Here is a 20,126-nt window from a genome sequence, read left to right on the forward strand (position 1 = left end):
GTTGGATACAGTGTGGAGGAATGCATGCCTTATAAAATAAATAAAACCTTAACCAATTCAAGTCCATTCATCACGTTTAAAACAACCTTGGGACTTTTATCTTTGAGTCTTTCCTAACTATGTTTTGACCTAGATGGATAAAGGTAGCTCTTCTCGCTCGACCTGTTTCAACAGCAGATAGCCCGGATGTTGACATACCCCATTCATAAACCCGAGGTCGAAACCCGAGAGCGAGTTTTGTGTGGAACGTGGCCCCAGCTAAGATGGCGAGTATTCAGTTGTATCACTTCCCCGCAAGCCCGCCATGTCGTTCTGTCCGCATGACAGCCAAGGCTCTTGGTGTACAACTTGAGTTAAAACAACTCGAGTACCACAACAAAGGTCATCTTAGCCCAGAGTTCATAAAGGTGAGATCCCAACAGAGACCGGGTTAGGCTAGGTCCCCTCCATCCTAGTGTTGGTTGTAAGGGGCCACTAAATCGGACCTGGCCGTCCAAGTCCCAGTTCTTAAACAGTATTGCGAAACATTTATGTCATACAATTCCTGCAAATTTCCCACTTTCCCTGCATTGTCACCCCGAATGTGCCCAGTATCCGAAAGTTGTCTAAATAGGACCCGGTTGGTGTCATCTTGCCCCGACCCGTGAAGATCCGGGTAGAATAGATCTTCAGCAATCCATGCTTGCCGTAAAAGGCGACTATGCTTGTTGTAAGAGACGACTAACAGGATCGGGAGTCGAGGCTCGCTGACTCGGTTGATGCATGTCATCATGTCCCAATCGCGTGGATCGATGCTCATGATGTCAATCACTGGATTGTCTGCTCCAGACTCGATTATTTACAGACCGCCGTCATATTGCTAGTATATTGCTGAGTGCGGCGTTAAATAACACAAAAACTTTGTCCAAAACCTTCTGATAACCACTTCACATGATCTTGCCCTGGTCTGATCCGTGAAAATCCGGGGTAGAATAGTTCGTCTGTAACCCATACTTGCCGTAAAAGGTGACTATGCTTGTAAGAGGCGACTAGATAACGGGATCGGGGACTAGATTGATACATGTCATCGATCCCAATTGCGTGGATCGATGCACATGATGTCAATCCTTGGATTGTCTGGTCTAGAATCGATTAGTTAGAGACCGCCGTCATATATCTGGAATATTGCTGAATGCGGCGTTAAACAACAAACAAACAAACAACTTGCCTAATCTGCTGGACTCAATTGTGGCCAGACGGCCGTGAAATGACGGCCTAGGATATTGCCAACAACGGCAGTAAACAACGGTCATCCACTTACTTCACTCAAGACCCATGAAGATCCGGGGTAGAATAGGTCTTCTGCAACCCATGCTTGCCGTAAAAGGTGACTATGCTTGTCGTAAGAGGCGACTAACGGGATCGGGTGGTCAGGCTCGCTGACTTGGTTGATACATGTCATCGATCCCAATTGCGTGGATCGATGCTCATGATGTCAATCACTGGATTGTCTGGTCCAGATTCGATAATTTACAGACCGCCGTCATATAGCTGCAATATTGCTGAGTGCGGCGTAAAGCAACTAACAAACAAACAAACTTCACTCAAAAACATGCGTTTTAATTGATCTATCCGGTATCATAATATAATGCGAGAGATTCGTGATTAACCGAAGCGGTCGAATTAATGAACTGTAATTATCTTTTGAAATGTTTATTAAACACACCTTTATCTACATTGGATGCCTGCAACAAAGACGTCAGACTCCCTACGTCCGAATGCTACAGACCCTACACTCCTCACTATAAAATATATTTTGCACGGAACATCAAATATTCTTTTTTAAGCGACTATATACATGACCCATATTACTTCCAGGTTAACGAGGTAAATTTTCCTGCAAACAAAATAACTGAAAATAAAAACAGGAAAATACATTCAACCCTGAATTTCAATTACAATTTTAGATTTAACAACTCATTGGTATTCTATATGTGTTTTCGAAGACAGTCATATCAGGTACCAGTTCAAATGTTCGATTTCGGTTAAAACTCATTGGCGTGCGTGCATAGTGCGTACTTACATGATTTCAATTTTGTACGTGATATCTTTAAAAGATATCCCGTCATTTGAAAACTTTCTTCTCCTACCTGAACACATTTATTATCCTATTCTAAAACATAGAACCTGTAACCATAATCTACCTGTCGAAGTTGGCCGTTGGCTTGGTATAAACAGAGAAATTAGGACATGTAAACTGTGTATGTCGCCAGCTATAGCCGATGAATTCCACTACCTGTTTAAATGTGAAGCGTTCCGTGTATCTAGATCTAAACTTATCTCGAATAAATATACGCAATTTCCGAATATAATAAAATACATAAAATTTTTGAGTACCAGAAATTTTAAAGAAATCTTGTGTCATCGGACATCGAACATTGGAACTGATCCCTTACATATATGTGATGGCCAAACGATGTCAGGTACGGGGAGCGTGTTGCGACACCGAAAGCAAGGAATCCCGCCGAGTCACGGGGGTGTCCCTCCACTTTCCCGACATTGGTAGGGGTGCCAAATCAACTTGGGGATTAAGTGGCGGGTGTGGCCCACTATGCCATTTGGTTTGGTTTGTTGTTTAACGCCGCACTCAGCAATACTCCAGCTATATGACGGCGGTCTGTAAAAAATCGAGTCTGGACCAGACAATCCAGTGATTGACATGATTAGCATCGATCCACGCAATTGGGGTCGATGACATGTATCAACCAAGTCAGTGAGCCTGACATCAGAATGTTTTGTCAAAATGTAAAAGTAGGGATGAGTTTTAAGTAGGGGAATATCCGCGTAACTCAGAGGCCCCGCAGACCCCCCCCCCCCCCCCCCCCCCCCCCCAACACACTTCAGAAACCAGGTCACATAACACGATGTACATTGCTATGGTAAACGGGCTTCACACAAACAACATTCGACACAGCTACCCACCCGTGTCTTTAAGGTCAGCAAAACACGGATGAGACCTTCCTTTCTCAACTGTCTGATATGACGCATAGGGTTACCTGTGTTTTTTGACAATGATTCTCACCGAGTATCATCATGTTTGCTACCTGCAATGTTTCATAAACATCCTTATCAGCCCCACGTGTGCTCCGCACCTTGATCTGTTTCTTCATGTTGATGAATCGACATTTCTGCTGGGACTGGCAACATAAAACACGGGAATTTGGTTTAAGATTTAGTTTAACTTAAGCTTCAGGTGTATCGGTGATCTGATATCGTTCAATTATGGTCAAATGGCTAATTTCCTTCCACTGATTTACCCACCTGAGATAGAAAAGGGAGACCAGTGAAATGGCTTCTCCCGTTTCTTATTTGGTTTAAGCATATTTTTTATCTCAAACTAAATCTGGATCGTCAAACAAGCAAAACTTGCTTATGTAAATACCTCTCCAGGTAATAACTTAACAACAGCTGGTTATATATAAGACAGTGCTAAACATAAACATACTAAATACACAAATGAAATACATGAAGCCAATACATTGAAGCAGGTGGTGTCTGTGAAATAATATAATGCAGTTTTCCATTACTACATGCATAAAATTAAGCTACTCAAATCTTTTGCTTTTGGCAATGAAATCGTGAACTGATTGAAGAATAACCATGTTTGTAGAACTGCTGACTGAACTACTGCCATGTAATATTGTTTTTAAATCATATACATGTGCGTAGAAATAAACAGTGTTTCTGATATTATCGTATTTTGGGCAGATATTGAAAAAGTGAATTGCATCTTCAAAGTGATATCCACAAGTGCAGTCTGGTATGTCTGATACATGTCTAAACGTATCAGCGTTGAAGTCACTCACCCGAGCAGTTTCCTATTTAGATCTATGCATAAAGATAAAGACTCTCCACAAGACTCATAGGATTCATAAATTTTATGTTTATGATACAATCGGAATCGTACAATGGAGTCTTATTTTTGCAGACATTTCTTATGGTTATGGAAAGGGTGAGTCAACCGACTGAGCTGATGTCTCCGCTCAGGAGATAATCCTACTGTGTACATGGATACCTGTAACGAAATTACAAGTGTCTGATCGAGGCTCTGGACTTAATTAAAAGAATTCGACCGGGACTGATAATTCATATTTCCTCGTACCTCGTAGATTTTTCGCTAAGAAATACATTTACATCGTATACTCAACAATAAAAGTTCCTGTCACACCAATATTTTAGTGTATTTTTAAAACAAGTAAAGTTTGGTTTTCAAAATTGTTAGTACATATATGGAATCAAGTCACTAAAACGCAACTGCTACAGAAAAGCATGCATTCCATGCAAAAGTTGACTTTTATGCAAGCCCCATTCATTTCACTACCCAAGAATGGGTATAAAAACATGTGCGTTAACGGGATTCCATATGCATTGTTGAGCATCGTGCTGACAACAACCAATCAGAAAAACAACAAAATCGCGCAATTATTCTACATTACGAAATGCCACGCCTGTCCGAAAATGTGCGTCTGCGAGCCATTGGTATGCTTGAAGCAGGATCGAGTCAACGTGATGTTGCGAGACAACTTAACGTCCACAGAAACACCATTTGGTGTTTATGGCAACTTTGGCAACAGACGAATGCAGTCAGAGACCATCCTCGGAGTGGCAGGCCACGCGTAACCAATAATCAACAAGACATCTGGATTCGAACAACACACCTACGAAATCGATTCCAGCCAGCAACAGTGACTGCAAGAAGCATCCCTGGCCTTCGACGAATATCTTCACAAGCCGTACGTCGTCGCCTCAGATGTGCAGGGATTGTCGCCAGAAGACACACCAGACGTCCCATTTTGACAGGAAACCACCGTCAAGCACGTCTACTGTGGTGCAGACAGCGTCTACGCTGGACGGCCATGCAGTGGGGACAAGTTCTATTCACTGGCGAGTCTCGTTTTCACCTCAGCCACAGCGATGGACGGATTCGAGTGTACCGACGTCGAGGTGAACGTTACGTCAATCATTGTGTCATGGAAGAAGATCGGTTCGGGGGCGGCAGCGTTATGGTATGGGGTGGGATTACAGCAAGACAGAGGACCCGTTTGATAGTGGTAGAGGGAAATCTCAATGGACAGCGCTACCGCGACGAGATCATCGGCCCTGTTGTTCTACCGCTTTTGCGTCGTTATGACCCAGGCGTTACCTTTCAACATGACAATGCCCGGCCTCATATTGCTCGACTTGTTCAGGATTCTCTTCAACAAAACAACTTGAATGTCATCCCCTGGCCGGCTCGCTCCCCTGATCTCTCACCAATCGAGCACATGTGGGATGAGATGGATCGGCGCCTGATCGCAACCAGAGGTGGACACACCCTATTGAATTGTAAATTGACATTTTGGCATGTTCATGTTTTTTTTTATGAAATCACGCATTTTCTGAAGTCAGTATTGCAAATTAAACCGTTTGAACACTTACAGGAGTATTTTATCTGTTGCAAACCGAAATTGTTTTAGATTTGGTAAAAAACATAACTTTTCCTTAAATCTTATTCAATGTCACAGGAACTTTTGTTGTTGACCATACTGATTCAATTTTTATATTCCTCTATTCGGAATTTGTATAAGAGAGGATGCACCTTGCACCGGGTCGCAATACCAGTCCTTGTCATTGACTGTCCCTCTTAACGCCGCCACATGCTGGTATGATACATAGGTATACAGCTTAGCAAGAGTCGTATGGCTCTCTTTGAAATCTTCGTAGAAAGAGCATGCTCGATTGTATCTCAAAATTTGTTAAAAATAGTCACCAAATGCTGGAGCTGCTGGAATACTGCCCTACATATTGTCAGTTGTTTGATCAAGGTTATAGCATTCCTCTGGTGGTGAAATCATTTCAAGGGAACTGGCTATTTGAGACGCCCAACAGAACTGGGCTTAAAATGGATGGCCATAGCTTAAATTGGGGCTCACCATGTCTCAGTATAAGTTGACGACACGCATAGAGAGCCGGGAACCAACTTAGTAATTAGCTCTACTTCAGAAACCGGTGCTCACAAAAGAATGACATCGATATGGGAACTAGCTTCATGGCCCTTTGCCAGTAATAAGGGACAGCGGCTGTGTTGCTGTAGTCGTCAATATTCCAGATAAACCACGTCAGCCTGTAACTACTAAACACTCGATCCTTCGCCAGGCAAACCAGTGAATGATCTCCAGATAAACCACGTCAGCCTGTAAATACTTAATACTCGATCCTTCGCCAGGCAAACCAGTGAATGATAGCCAGCTAAACCACGTCAGCCTGTAAATACTAAACACTCGATCCTTCGCCAGGCAAACCAGTGAATGATCGCCAGCTTAACCACGTCAGCCTGTAAATACTTAATACTCGATCCTTCGCCAGGCAAACCAGTGAATGATCGCCAGCTTAACCACGTCAGCCTGTAAATACTTAATACTCGATCCTTCGCCAGGCAAACCAGTGAATGATCGCCAGCTAAACCACGTCAACCTGTAAATACTTAATACTCGATCCTTCGCCAGGCAAACCAGTGAATGATCGCTAGCTAAATCACGTCAACCTGTAAATACTAAATACGCGACCCTTCGCCAGACAAACTAGTGAATGATCGCCAGCTAAACCACGTCAGCCTGTAAATACACGACCCTTCGCCAGGCAAACCAGTGAATGATCGCAAGCTGAACCACCTCATCCTGTAAATACACGATCCTTCGCCAGACAAACTAGTGAATGATCGCCAGCTAAACCACGTCAGCCTGTAAATACACGATCCTTCGCCAGGCAAACCAGTGAATGACGCCAACTAAACTACGTCAGCCTGTAAATACTAAATACTCGATCCTTCGCCAGGCAAACCAGTGAATGATCGCCAGCTAAACCACGTCAGCCTGTAAATACACGATCCTTCGCCAGGCAAACCAGTGAATGATCGCATTCTAGCATGACCATATATATGATCTATGAACTCATATCGACAACTGAATGAGATGAGATATACTAAAAGTAGAAAAAACCCAGTCAAATTAGTTGTCCTCATTATTAACGATAATGTGAAGCATTAATATCGTTACTACACACACACAGTCACGCCGGTTAGGGGAAAGTTGGACGTTCGGGGAACGATAGTGAAGGGTTAACTGTACCTTTTTAATTGATTTTCTAGTCACCTTATTTCTTTATTGGAATATAATTACATTTCGAGATTGAACTATTATTTCTCGTATTTTTTATGTGAAAGGTAGCTTCAAGCAACTAATAAATGGTTATACCACAAAGTTCCAAACAAACATACTACCCTGCAGAGAGAGGGACGTTTTGACAGAGCGATACTTATACTTTAGACCAGATATTGCATGAACAGTACGGAGTTGCCTCCCTTGTCAGTACCTCTGCCGGTGCGTTCGAATCTCAGATTCGCTTTAATTTTGTTCCTTGCTTTGCCGGAAACACCCTCACTCAAGTTGTCTGTGAACGTATTTTGTGAATATTTTAGATAAATCCGGACCACACGACCCCAACAATTGTAGATGGCGACTTCACGCTGTGGGAGAGGTAAGAGCATCTACTGTGCACAAGACAGAACGTTACGCACACCTGAAAGCGCCACAACCTTACAGGGATTCATACGTATTCATATTTCTAACGGGGGCACGGGTGGCCCAGTCGTCTAAGGCGCCGCGATTCGCTGTGCAGTGTTGCGTCCCTTGGGCACGCCAGAAACCTATGATTGTGGGTTCGAATCCCGGTTCGCCCCGATTATGTTTCTAGGTTTGTCAGCACCATACCCGTGCTCGTGGGTTTCACCAAAGTGGTAAACGTCTGAGACCTGCATCACTTCGGGCTTTCCTCTCACATTAAGCTGACACGCCGTGATATGACTGGAATAATGTTAAAAGCGGCGTTAAACCCAACTCACTCACTCACTCACTCATATTTCTAACACCAACTGTTCGCGAAACGGTCGAGCATGTCATGCTCCACAGTAGCATTCATCGGAAGTGGTGGCCAAATGGCCCCGCTGCGCTTGACTTATCGTAAATTCTATGTTAGCTTATGAGACGGCAGTCGTAAATCTAAGATGTCCTTTTCAACGGGCCCTTTTCTGACGATACATCATCCTTGATTACACAGTGTTATTATATCTCCATTCAGTTATAATAAATACCGTGGACCCATTCGCAACCATTGCTTCTTGTCGGTGATGATCGCAATCTCCATTTCTCGCAGGATTGCTCTCGCTCATGAAAGTAATTTGACTTGAGACTACTGGTTGCGCTTGCGCATTCAAATCAGGTCCAGGATGGGGATATCCTGGAGACCGGGTTCAGGGTGTTTTATCATAACAGAATGGAGACAATAGCCAGGTAATCGAGGATGAGGATACAATTTTATCTTATGATATTGTAACTCTCACCACTTAACTGCATTGTATCCACAGCCGCGCCATCATGCGCTACCTGGTGGGGAAGTATGGGGGTGAGGACAACAGCCTGTACCCCCGAGACCTTCAGAAGAGGGCAGAGGTGGACCGGCTCCTGGACTACGATCTGGGGGTCTTCTACAGAGCCATGTTGGACGATGTGGTCAGTGCACGTGTTGTACAGTGTCAACAACCCTTTATAGTAACATTCTTTACATGTGGCGTGGAACACTAGTGATTTGAAAATGGAAATACTAACGTGTTCTAATATTCAAGATATATATTCAATAACAAGTATATGCCCCATTTCACGAAGAAAACGAACAATGTTTATGAAATGAAACGAATATGGTTTCTTCTAGTTATCTTTATATAGAAGTGTTTATTACCCACGTGGTGAGGATACAGGTGGTAACATACTAAATCCGTACGTCACAAGTGTGTCGTACACAACTGCAAGAGCACGTTGTTAATGCGTATGCATAGAAATGTCAACAATGCCCATATTTGGGCATACATCAATATCCATGCGCAACCAGATTTTGCAACCGGTTTCAGTTTGGTCTGTTAACGAACGAAAGTTGTTTTGTATTTACACTTAAATACATATTTAACGTGGGTAATGAATAAAATACCACACTCATTCTCGTAAGATACCATTTTTACGAAACTCGTGTACTTTCTATAGTATTTGACCTCGCTTTTGCTTGGTCAGATACCAAAGAAAGTCAACTCGTTTCGTAAAAAAGTATCTAACGAGAATGAGTGTAGTATTCTCTCTGTATGTTATGGTATCTGTTGCAAAGCAATGGAGACCTTCAATGGAAGTGTTATACATGTATATATTCCTATGCCCGCAATTATCGGTGATGACAGCCCACCTGAGATATAAATGTACTTACGTGATCAAATGGGTAGAGCTCTTTCATAAATAGACAGTAGTTGTAAGATAACGACTGAAGAATCTGGAGAACTGCTTTCAATTTGGATGAGGATATTCATTAAAACTTTTCGTAACTAAAGAACGATTCTCACACGTTGGAAACCCTGTAAAAGGAATACATGTCTCATTTCGGATGGGACCGCCTCCGTGGTCTAGTGGTAGAGCGTCCGTCCGGAGAGCAGGTCCGGCGTTATTCCAAAAGACGTTAAAATATGGTACATATTGCTACCCTGCCTGGGGCTCGGCACCAAGGTGCTAAAACAAGGACTGGTCTGCTCGGAGTCAGTTTTCTGTGTCTGAGTGGGGTAGTCATGTTGAACCATGGCAGACCGCCTCCGTGGTCTAGTGGTAGAGCGTCCACCCGGAGAGCGGAAGGTCCGGGGTTCGATCCCCGGCCGCGTCATATCAAAAGACGCTAAAAGATGGTACTTGTTGTTACCCTGTCTGGCGCTCGGCATAAAGGGAATAAAACAAGGATTGCCCGGTTCGGAGTCAGTATACTGAGTGCGGCATGGTATCTCAGTGAGCTAGTACTATAAGTCGGCATCAGTTCAGACTAGTACAAGCAGCCACACACACACACGCACATGCATACACGTCGCAATATAAGTGCAATAATATTGGACGCGACGTTAAAACCAATTGCACCTAAACTGTGGCATGGCATCTGTGGCATAAAATCGGCATTAGTCCGGACAAGGACAAGCACTAAGGCAGCCACACACACGTCGCTATATCAGTGCAATAATCTTGTAGGCCACGTTAAACCCTATTTCATCTCACCTGACCTCACCTCATTTCAGATGATGCCATTAAGATCAAAAACCAATAGGACAAAAGAACAAGAAGAGAACATCTTCAAGGCCTTCGAGCGGATTGATACACTGGTCAAGGATAAGAAGTTCCTCACCGGAAATACCCTCACCATTGCCGACTTTGCGGTGGTAGTTGGGTTTGCTGCAGGAGTCATCTATCCAGGAGATATGTCCAAGTACCCCAATGCCGTGGCTTGGTACAAGAGAATACAGGAATTACCATACTACAAGGAAGTGAATCAGCCATTTTATGATATAGTGGAAAAAATGAAAAATACACCAGCTGAAAAGCCTACATAGTACATTAACATGTTGAAATCCATTTAAGCATACTGGTGAAAATGGAAAGAAACCACAATAAAGTGGAAGCATTTTTTGCTGCGTCAGTATTAAATCATCCACCTGCACATCCAAAATCATTTGCGCCTTATATCTAATGGCGATTTTACTGTATGAAACAATAAGCTATACCTATTGCTTAGATTAAAAGTTTATGGAAATGTTTCCTTTGTTGTTTTTGGTTAAAAAGACCAGCCCTTTGTTTACGTGTGTCATATGGAGTTCCGTTTTGTTTGTTTCTTGTTTAAAGCTACACACAGCAATGAACTAACTATTGACGGCGGTCTGTAAATGGAACAGGCAATCCAGCGACTGACATCATGAGCATCGATCTAAGTGATTGGGATACGAAGACATGCATCAACCTAGTCAACGAGCCTGACAACTCGATCCCGTTAGTCGCCGCTTATGAAAAGCATGTGTTGCTGTCGACCAACTCTGACCCGGAACTTCACGGGTCTGGGGATTTCGGTAGTTGGTTAAAGTATTCTTTCAGTTACGACCATAATTGGGGGAGATAGGGCGAAGTAACATTTTGGCATTGTTTTAGAAGTAAATATGAAACTCCCCTTTCACTTGACTGGTTAATTTAAATAACGGTGGCACTAATTTCTTACTCATTCATACATACAAGCAGTATGACTCTGTCCATAGCATACGGATATAAATGTTTCAGGATCAAGTATGAAACGCAGATTTATTCTTGAAACAAAATCATGGACATCATTTCACTACAATCGTCATGCCACCTTCTTTCAATGATGTTCTTGCGATTATGGAAAGGAATTTGTCATTTATATTTATGAAAATGCAATCACATTCGCAAATATCACCAGGATATATGTGACATCTTCCGGCTTCACATGCATGCCGTTCAAGCTCAAGCGTTTGCCTGTTCTGATCCATTCGACTTCGACTTAAGATAAGGATAAAATCGTTTTGAGATCAAATGGCAAACACAGGTACAAAACCGCGGCCAAGGTGGTACTGCGGAACTTTCACTCTTGTATCTAGCTCCGTATGCTATTGTTTACCAACAAAATACCTTCCGCTGTTGTGTGCAATGTGCAATTCATGCTAACGACCACCACGGCTTCCCACAAGATCCGAGTTTGGGCATGAAGTGGCGTGTAGCAATCAGAAGAGAAGATCCAAGAAATTATGGAAACCACGTCCATATTCGGTGGTTTGTCGTAATCGCTGCCTGGACAAGGGGCGGTGGGGTAGCCAAGTGGTTAAAGCGTTTGTTCATTGACCACATGGGTACAATGTGTGGAGGCCATATCTGGTGTCCCCGCCATGATATTGCTGGAATATTGCTAAAAGCGGCGTAAAACCAAACTTACTCTCACTACATTGACAGCGACTACTGGTCATCAGACACCAGTAAGCGCCATAGTAACGAAATTAGTAATCGAAAGAGCCGACCAGTTTATCATTTACCTGTTCCTCTCAAGACTGGTACTGAATGAAACACAATAGGTTCACTCATTTTAATAGGTAAATCCAGCATGGACGTAGTGTATAAGTCACCGTATACCTACATGATCTCGGTGCTCAATTGACAATTCTATATATTGCCAGATATACAGTAAACTACGTATATATCGAACACGTTTATAACCAACTGACGGATAAAACGAACTGTTTTTGTCGTTCCGTGTATTTACTGTATATATGCTGTAAATATGCTTATAACGAACTACAATTAGCGGTCCATATGAGTTCGTTATAACCTTAGTTGATCTCCTTTCTCAAGAGCCTTCATATCTCCAGTCTGTGAACAAAAAAAAATGTAATATTACTCATTCCAGTATCTCATGTATAAAAAAAGATTATTCATGTGTATGTCACAGTATGTGTTTTATCAACCACATTTGGCAACGTTGGTGTTGGTATTGGTAACAATTTCAATAAACTTGAGTAACGCATAGATAAAAAGGGAAGATATAAAACTGCTCCAAAATTGCACACTTACCTCTTCATTATCTACAGCCAAGTGGTATCTAAAACATGCCTCGACATTTGAAGAGGTCATGGGCGGTGACATGTCTTTGTGTGATGACATCATTTGCTTGAACCCTGTGTTTGGCTATGACGAAAACCTTACAGGCTTTGGTAACTTATTGACCAAAGTTATTTTCGCATAAGGCACTAAGGGACGTAACTCCAATTTCTTCCCACCCGTGCTGATATCGATCGTCAATTCAAATGCATTGTCATGCCATATCAGGTGTAATACGGGTCTGGTTTTGCACACCCGGTGGCGTGACCGTCTGTGTGAATATGATAATTTACTTTATGACATACTTCTCAAACTAGGGAACTATTGCTCACACTTGATGACATGAAGTGAGACGATGCCCCTGGCTATTCTGGACTATCCGTTGAGTTACTTTAAGAATGCTCCTCCCATTCGTGACATGTTATGACAGTTGTTTAATGCGATGATATTGTGTGGTATATATCCGTTATGTCACCTTCATTCAATGATGTGAACTCTAAACATTTAAAACAACTAACCTGGTCACGAGTATAGATCTACGTTTAAACAAAACAGGTTATTACAACCATATTAAAACAGTTCATCAGTATTTGTCAAACCATGGGAAGCTTGAGTCAATATCTGGAACAAAGCGTGGCCAAACAAAATTGTCCACAAACTATATTGACTATCAATCCATTGAGACAGGACACAACATTCCACTAGTTTTACTTCCGGGTACTTAGGGGAGGTAAATGTTGTTAAAGCCCAGCGAGAAGCCAAGTGATGTGATATGTAATCCTTCGTTACAAAAGATTAATATTGATTAATAAAACCATAAATCTCTCACAAATGTGATATATAACGTTAATACATACAATATAAGTATAAGGATAAACACATACAAGGTGCACCTAAAAGTGTTTTCTTCATGTAGCACACCTTTACCGTAGGTTTGCCTACTACCTGGTGTATATAATCCTAATGACCTCCATAGTCAACTAGGTAATGAGACATTGCGCTGTTCGGTGTAATCCAGACTCGCGTAACGCGTAGGTTTGGTCTGGAGCCGAGCAGGTAGACGTTTCATTATTTCTTCGTGTTACGATGAATGCTGCACTGAACAAAATTCTAGTTGTTTTGACCACGGCGTTTGAATAATGTAACGATATAATGCAAAGACTTCTGCCATATTTATTTAACCGGGATTAAAGAAGCGACCACGTGTCATTCAACAGAAACGTATATTTATATATATAAGTTTGGTGTGATAATTCGAAATTCTTACATGTCAGTTTTCGTGTCATACCCCATATGTGCTCGAGGGCCGAAGGTTGATATAGGGTAGCCGAGCAGACGACACACTAAGGGACGTAACTTGACCAAAGTTATTTTCGCATAAGGCACTAAGGGACGTTACTCCAATTTCTTCCCACCCCTGCTGATGTCGATCGTCCATTCAAATGCATTGTCATGCCATATCAGGTGTAATACGGTTTTGCACACCCTGTGGTGTGACCGTCTGTGTGAATATTATAATTTACTCTATCACATACCTCTCAAACTAGGGAACTATTGCTCGCACTTGATGACATGAAGTGAGACGATGCCCCTGGCTATTCTGGACTATCTGTTGAGTTACTTTAAGAATGCTCCTCCCATTCGTGACATGTTATGACAGTTGTTTAATGCGATGTTATTGTGACGTATATATCCAGAGCAGTGTTTTTATGGCATAATACCTTTCAAGTTGGGTAATACCAAGGCCCCATAGGAACTATAGGTTAATTACTCTTCTAGAAGGTAGGTAAATTGCCAAAAGTATTTGCAGTTGACTTACTGCATGGCTGCATTGACTTCTTTGGAAAGTTATGTGGTTCTGAAACAGGCGGGATTTAGAAAAGAATTCTAAACTTCTAGAAATGGTTTAATCTTCAAATACTGTTATAAAAGGAAGAATATTTAGAATAATAAAATAAATTATGCATCTGTCCAATCTTGCGTCTCTCTAGGTTTAGACTATTTCCAATTATTTACAACACTGTATGGGTTTTATATGTGGTCATAGTATATTCTATTTGCGCGGAAGCCGTTTTGTTCATCCACTAGTTTGTCACTTTTTGAGCTTAGTGTTAATAATATCTCAGTTAATTTTACATGGCAAAATAATAACGAGAATCCCCTATTTGGTAGTGGTAACATCCCTTTAATAACATCCCTTTTCCATTAATCGGGGACAATTCCCTGGCTAAAGAAGTGCCAATGTGGAATATTTTCATGAACGTCAATGCATGTGCCACGTCTGACCTGGATATTGGACAGTTCAACTCTAAAATATCTCCATTGTTGTCTGGGTCTTCTTAAAAAATAGTCCGTTACATTGTTATTTGCAGTATTAATTCCTTTAAAATCGTCATGTCACTTCTCCCGCACCAATTGCCTGTCTATACTTCATTCACCACGTCATTCATAATATCCAGGGCAATATGTAGCTATTAAGGTCATTAACCACAGCGAGTAAAGTCAAGAATGTGCTTGTAATCTTTCGTCCGAAACATGCGTTTTATTTTTCGGTAATGTTAATCAAAGTCTTCTCTTGATAGGACAAATTCTTCTTGCATCGTTTTTCTTCCAGCTGGCGAACTTCTAAATGTTCCAGTGATGCTTATTTCGTTTATTTCTTCTAGGCCTTCTTTTGGACATATTTACATGACGTAATCACATTTCGTTCATTTCGAACTCACTGCAGTATTAATATCCGTTAGGTATGATAGTTATAATTATATTCACTATCTCTATCACTCTGCTTCATTTAACATAAAGTCGGGTTGAATACTACTGACATCAAATTTCATCTTTGTCAAGGTGTTTAAAATTTCGATCAGTGTTAGGACTGTGATTTCCGTGCCTACCGGTATCGGAGTACGACTTTTCCATCTCCTTGACCGTGCTACGTATGTCATCTAATTCACAATCGAGGTCAGCACGGACTTGAATTCAGCCTTAACTCGCGTACTGAATATTTCGACCAGTTTCTGAGAAAAAGATTTGTGTGAAGTCGATTCGAATGTATCCATTACAAGTTTGTCACATATAATTTCTACGTCCTCTGTGAGAGTGGCTTTCGCCATAAGCACAGCACCATCACTATAATTTGAATCATGTTCGCAGTCTTGGTGCCCGTCGAAGCGCTATTTTCAGTCACTTTCAACTTTTTATCCATACTTTTTACATTTTCTACCAAGCAACGTTTAAAAGTCTTTGGACGTGTTTTGAGATGTTCATTATGAGATTTAAATCTTAGTCTTCGTTGAAAAGGCCGCTAATTTCAATTTTTCAAGGATCACACTCCAATATCTGAGCACCCACTCTACTCATTTATTAGTTATGCAGTTAATTCTCTGATATGCGAAGCACATGATGTGACACTACTTGCTTGCTTGTCTTTGGTAGGTCTGGACATGTTCTTTATGAGATTTAAGTCTTAGTCTTCTTTGAAAACGCCGATTATTTCAATTTTGTTTTAGAGAGAACACTCAAATTCCTGACCACTCACTCACCTCATTTATAAATGATGTAGTATATTCTCGGAGATTTGAAGCAGATGATATAACAGTGCTTGCTTTGGAACTATCTACTCTCTTATTCGCTGATGACGTAATCTTGCTGGACGTGTTTGTTGTTAGATTGCGAAAGCGCCTTGCATGTTACATATTGTGATAAATGGAAATTAGGTACTAACACATCTTCCCGAGGCAAGTGAGTTAACAGACTATAAAAGTCCAGTTTCCACCCTTTCCGAACTAGGCTGGTATTATGGAGTTACAATTTTGGCTGGACTAACGAGTCTTTGCATAGTCCAATCAAAATCGCGCACCGAAATCGAAATCCGGTTCGTAAAGTGTCATGCAGATTTCGGTCGACTGCAGGATTTGCAAAGCATGTGCACCGCTAACTCGTTGTCAACAGACATTTTCTAAATCTTTTCATGTTTTTAATCAAGGTGCTCACGTGATTTGATGCACTTCGCGATGTAAGACTCGTTTTATCACAATATAGATTTCGATTATCAATCAGATCGTCTTGACTGGGTGCCACCGTTTTGTTTGAAGCAAATGCAAGTGATACGAGAGGTTGAATCTAATTGGTCAATAGGAGAGGCATAGAAAGGACATAACTCGTAATAGCCACTGGTGGCGCTACGAACGAACCCAGGAATTCCAGCCTAGTTCGGCAAGGGTGGAAACTGGACTTTTAAAGTCAGTTAACTCTCTTGCCTCGGGAAGATGGTACTAACATGGATAAAAATGGTGATAAATATTATGAAAAGTTTAATATTGGCAATAAAGTTGTCGAAATCGTCCCAAACTATAAATATTCGGGCACCCAATTATCTTTATGTGGACCGTGGTATATAACACAGAAAACTTTGGCACAACAATCATGGAAGGTTATACAGGAAACATGGGTACATTCTCCACAGATCTATGATATCTATGTTTTATGTTGAACTGATGCCCTAAGATGGTTCGGAAACTTGGGGATTTCATCCATATTCATGATAGATTGTGAAAAGGTATCCTAGGTTTAAACAGAAACAACCAAATAATGACATTGTGAAAAGATGCTTTCGTTAAAACTGTTTCTTACCTAATAATTGTAAATGTTTGGCTAAGATTATTGACATAACTTGATATTTTAACGGATTTGATGAGGTTTGGATGCAGCAGGGTGTTGGAAATGTCGATGTATTTTTGCACCTATTTAAACAAAGAAATATAGAAACTGAAAACAAATCTGTAATGCGAATCTTCAAAGTTACCCCAAACATCAGTTGTTTTGCTTCATTAAGAATAATTTCCACTATTATAATTTGTTTACGTATATTGATGTAGACTTATTTAAAATGAATATTGTCAGAATTTACTTTACTATCACAACCTTCTGCTAGAAACTGGCAGACATGATCAAGACATGAATGCTTATGTCCTTTCTGTATTTTACCATTTGTCGAGGATGAATTCCATTTCTACCTGATCCGTCCATTCTATACAGGATAACGAACTAGTATTCGTCCATAACACTATAATATTTATCCAACCCATGACCATCTGATATAATTTGTTCTCCTGTAGCAATGGCAGTATTATTAAGAGTTTTACAAAAAATAATATTTATTCTGTGCTTTGAAAAGCAAATACAATTTTCTGAAGGATGTTCCAGTTATATATGAACATAAACTATAGTCAAATTTTCTCATCTATGCCACTTATAAATACAACATCAATTTTGTTGCTGTACTTAGATCAAGCGATGTGTGATAATTCTGTGTGCGTGTATAATGGGCCGGTGGCCCCTTTCCGTGAATAAAAACACTACCAGCCTTTTTTACCGACTACAGCCGGCACTTCTGTTCTAATTCATTTTTGTCCAACTAGTCTCAGTATTAATATATCCCTGTTAAGGGTTTAAGATAAGGACAGGAAACCGTTGTAAAATCAAATATGAAACACATTTATTCTCACAATGCATCAAACAAATCAGAGTTCACTACAATCGCCACGTCACCTTCTTTCAATGGTGTCTGAATATTTAAAACAAATACACCAGTATGCAACACATACCCTGCCCACTCTATTATCAGCCAATCAGGAAACAGTAGTCCAATTGTAGACGTGGCCTACATTTGTTCCGCTTTTTGAAAAATATAATTTGTTTTACCAATCAAATGCAATTTATTTCAGTTCGTTTATGTAATTCGACCACTATTTGAAATACCTTCATTAAATAAGCCAGTTACTGTAGTTCTTTACATTCGCCTATAAAAGTTCAGCATGGATGTCCTCATGTCATTGAACAAGACTGATCGGGAAGATATTCCCTTGCTATCTGTATTTACCGTTCTATTCAGGTCTGAACAACCTAATCTTAATCTAGCATGTCTCATGTCATTGAACAAGACTGATTAGGAAGATATTCCCTTGACATCTGTATTTACCGTTCTATTCAGGTCTGAACAACCTAATCTTAATCTAGCATGTCTCATGTCATTGAACAAGACTGATCGGGAAGATATTCCCTTGCTATCTGTATTTACCGTTCTATTCAGGTCTGAACAACCTAATCTTAATCTAGCATGTCCCATGTCATTGAACAAGACCGATCGGGAAGATATTCCCTTGCTATCTGTATTTACCGTTCTATTCAGGTCTGAACAACCTAATCTTAATCTAGCATGCAGTACTTGTATTATTAAATAGAAACAAATGCTCAATATTTGGGCGGCATTTTCTACCTAAGCGTTACTTTATAAGGGCTTCGTACTAGGAACGAAATTAAAATACGATGAACAGAAAACAGATAATCCTCCCGTAACTTGTAGGGCGCACGGAAGTAGCAGTGATACCGATATTATTCAAACTCTCAGAACTGTTGTTTACTGTAATCTGTCTCACCCGCATTTCTAGATAACAGGCTTCTACACTACATTGTAACCACATCCCATCTACTCAACTGTACAAAACCTCCTACCTGTATATATACTTCTCATCCATACTCTGTACTTCACTTGCTTGATAACGGTATTAGAACCTACACAGACACGTCGCCACTAATTGTAATAAAGAAAATGGTCACCCATGTAGTCTGTCCTTACTTACTGTAAAACGTCTTAAAATGTTAAAAGGTTTCTGGAAAGTGAGTAGAACTACATGCATTGATATTGTACTGGGTGAACGGGGTAGAGCTCCACTTCAGCTTTCATACATATCACGGGCAGTTAAGTACTGGTCCCAGCTGCACAAAGCGATGTTAGTGCTACGGCTATTGTAAGCCTATGTTAAAGTATTGGAGTTACGATCATCTTAGCACTAAGATCGCTTTGTGCAAGTGGGCCCAGGTGTACATTAATACTGCAATACCTGCTGCCAATGCTACCTCACCAATGTTGTTTGATGTTAAAGTCTCTTGATGACGCAGGCAGAGTTACGTGGGCTACACATATCAAACATATTCTATTTCAATTATGGTTTGGTTTTGTGTAGACAAGCCAGGATTTTGGGAATATTAAAATCAGATTATTTAAAATAAGCTTTCTTGATACTCTTAAACAAAACTGGTATTCTACAATAAACATGTCTCATAAATGTTCCAACATTTCTTTACAATTCCATTTTACATTTTGGTAAATGCATTGCTATTCTTTTACATTTGAGAATGCGTTTAACAAAATGTAGAAGTGGACAACTTCGACTGATGACAGAGGCAGGAAGATACACTGATGTACCATATCATTTAAGATTAAGTCCTCACTGTAGGCTTATTGACAAAATGTACATAGAAGATGAAACCAATGGAAAAAACACTATGTCATAAATATATCAGAGTGAGTGAGTATGGTTTAACGCTGCTTTTAGCAATATTCCAGAAATATCACGGCGGCGGACACAAGAAATGGGCTTCACACATTGTACTCATGTGGGCAATCGAACCCGGATATTCGGCGTGATAAGCAAACGCTCTAACCACTAGGCTACCCGACCGCCCCAAATATATCAGAAATAACATTGCAGTAAACAGATTGATAACTGTAATGGACACGCCAGATACACAAACAACACATGA

The 20,126-nt window shown here is 40.8% G+C and overlaps 1 protein-coding gene across 1 annotated transcript; it reads left to right on the forward strand.

Annotated features, from left to right (window-relative positions):
- Positions 1-222: 222 nt before the first annotated feature.
- On the forward strand, positions 223-10,685 carry LOC124133780 (glutathione S-transferase 1-like). The gene is made up of 4 exons (XM_046498311.2): positions 223-407; positions 7,496-7,554; positions 8,441-8,585; positions 10,169-10,685. The coding sequence occupies exons 1-4, from the start codon at positions 264-266 to the stop codon at positions 10,478-10,480; spliced, it is 660 nt and encodes a 219-aa protein (XP_046354267.2). The 5' UTR covers positions 223-263; the 3' UTR covers positions 10,481-10,685.
- Positions 10,686-20,126: the final 9,441 nt, after the last annotated feature.

This window comes from Haliotis rufescens, unplaced genomic scaffold, assembly GCF_023055435.1.
Source record: "Haliotis rufescens isolate VD_foot unplaced genomic scaffold, xgHalRufe1.0.p SCAF_20, whole genome shotgun sequence".
Classification (NCBI taxonomy): domain Eukaryota; kingdom Metazoa; phylum Mollusca; class Gastropoda; order Lepetellida; family Haliotidae; genus Haliotis; species Haliotis rufescens.

Coding starts and splice junctions, on each gene's coding strand:
- LOC124133780 (XM_046498311.2), top strand. CDS start 264: ATGGCGAGTATTCAGTTGTATCACTTCCCCGCAAGCCCGCCATGTCGT. Junction 408..7,495: donor TTAGCCCAGAGTTCATAAAG/GTGAGATCCCAA, acceptor TGAATATTTTAG/ATAAATCCGGACCACACGAC. Junction 8,586..10,168: donor GAGCCATGTTGGACGATGTG/GTCAGTGCACGT, acceptor ACCTCATTTCAG/ATGATGCCATTAAGATCAAA.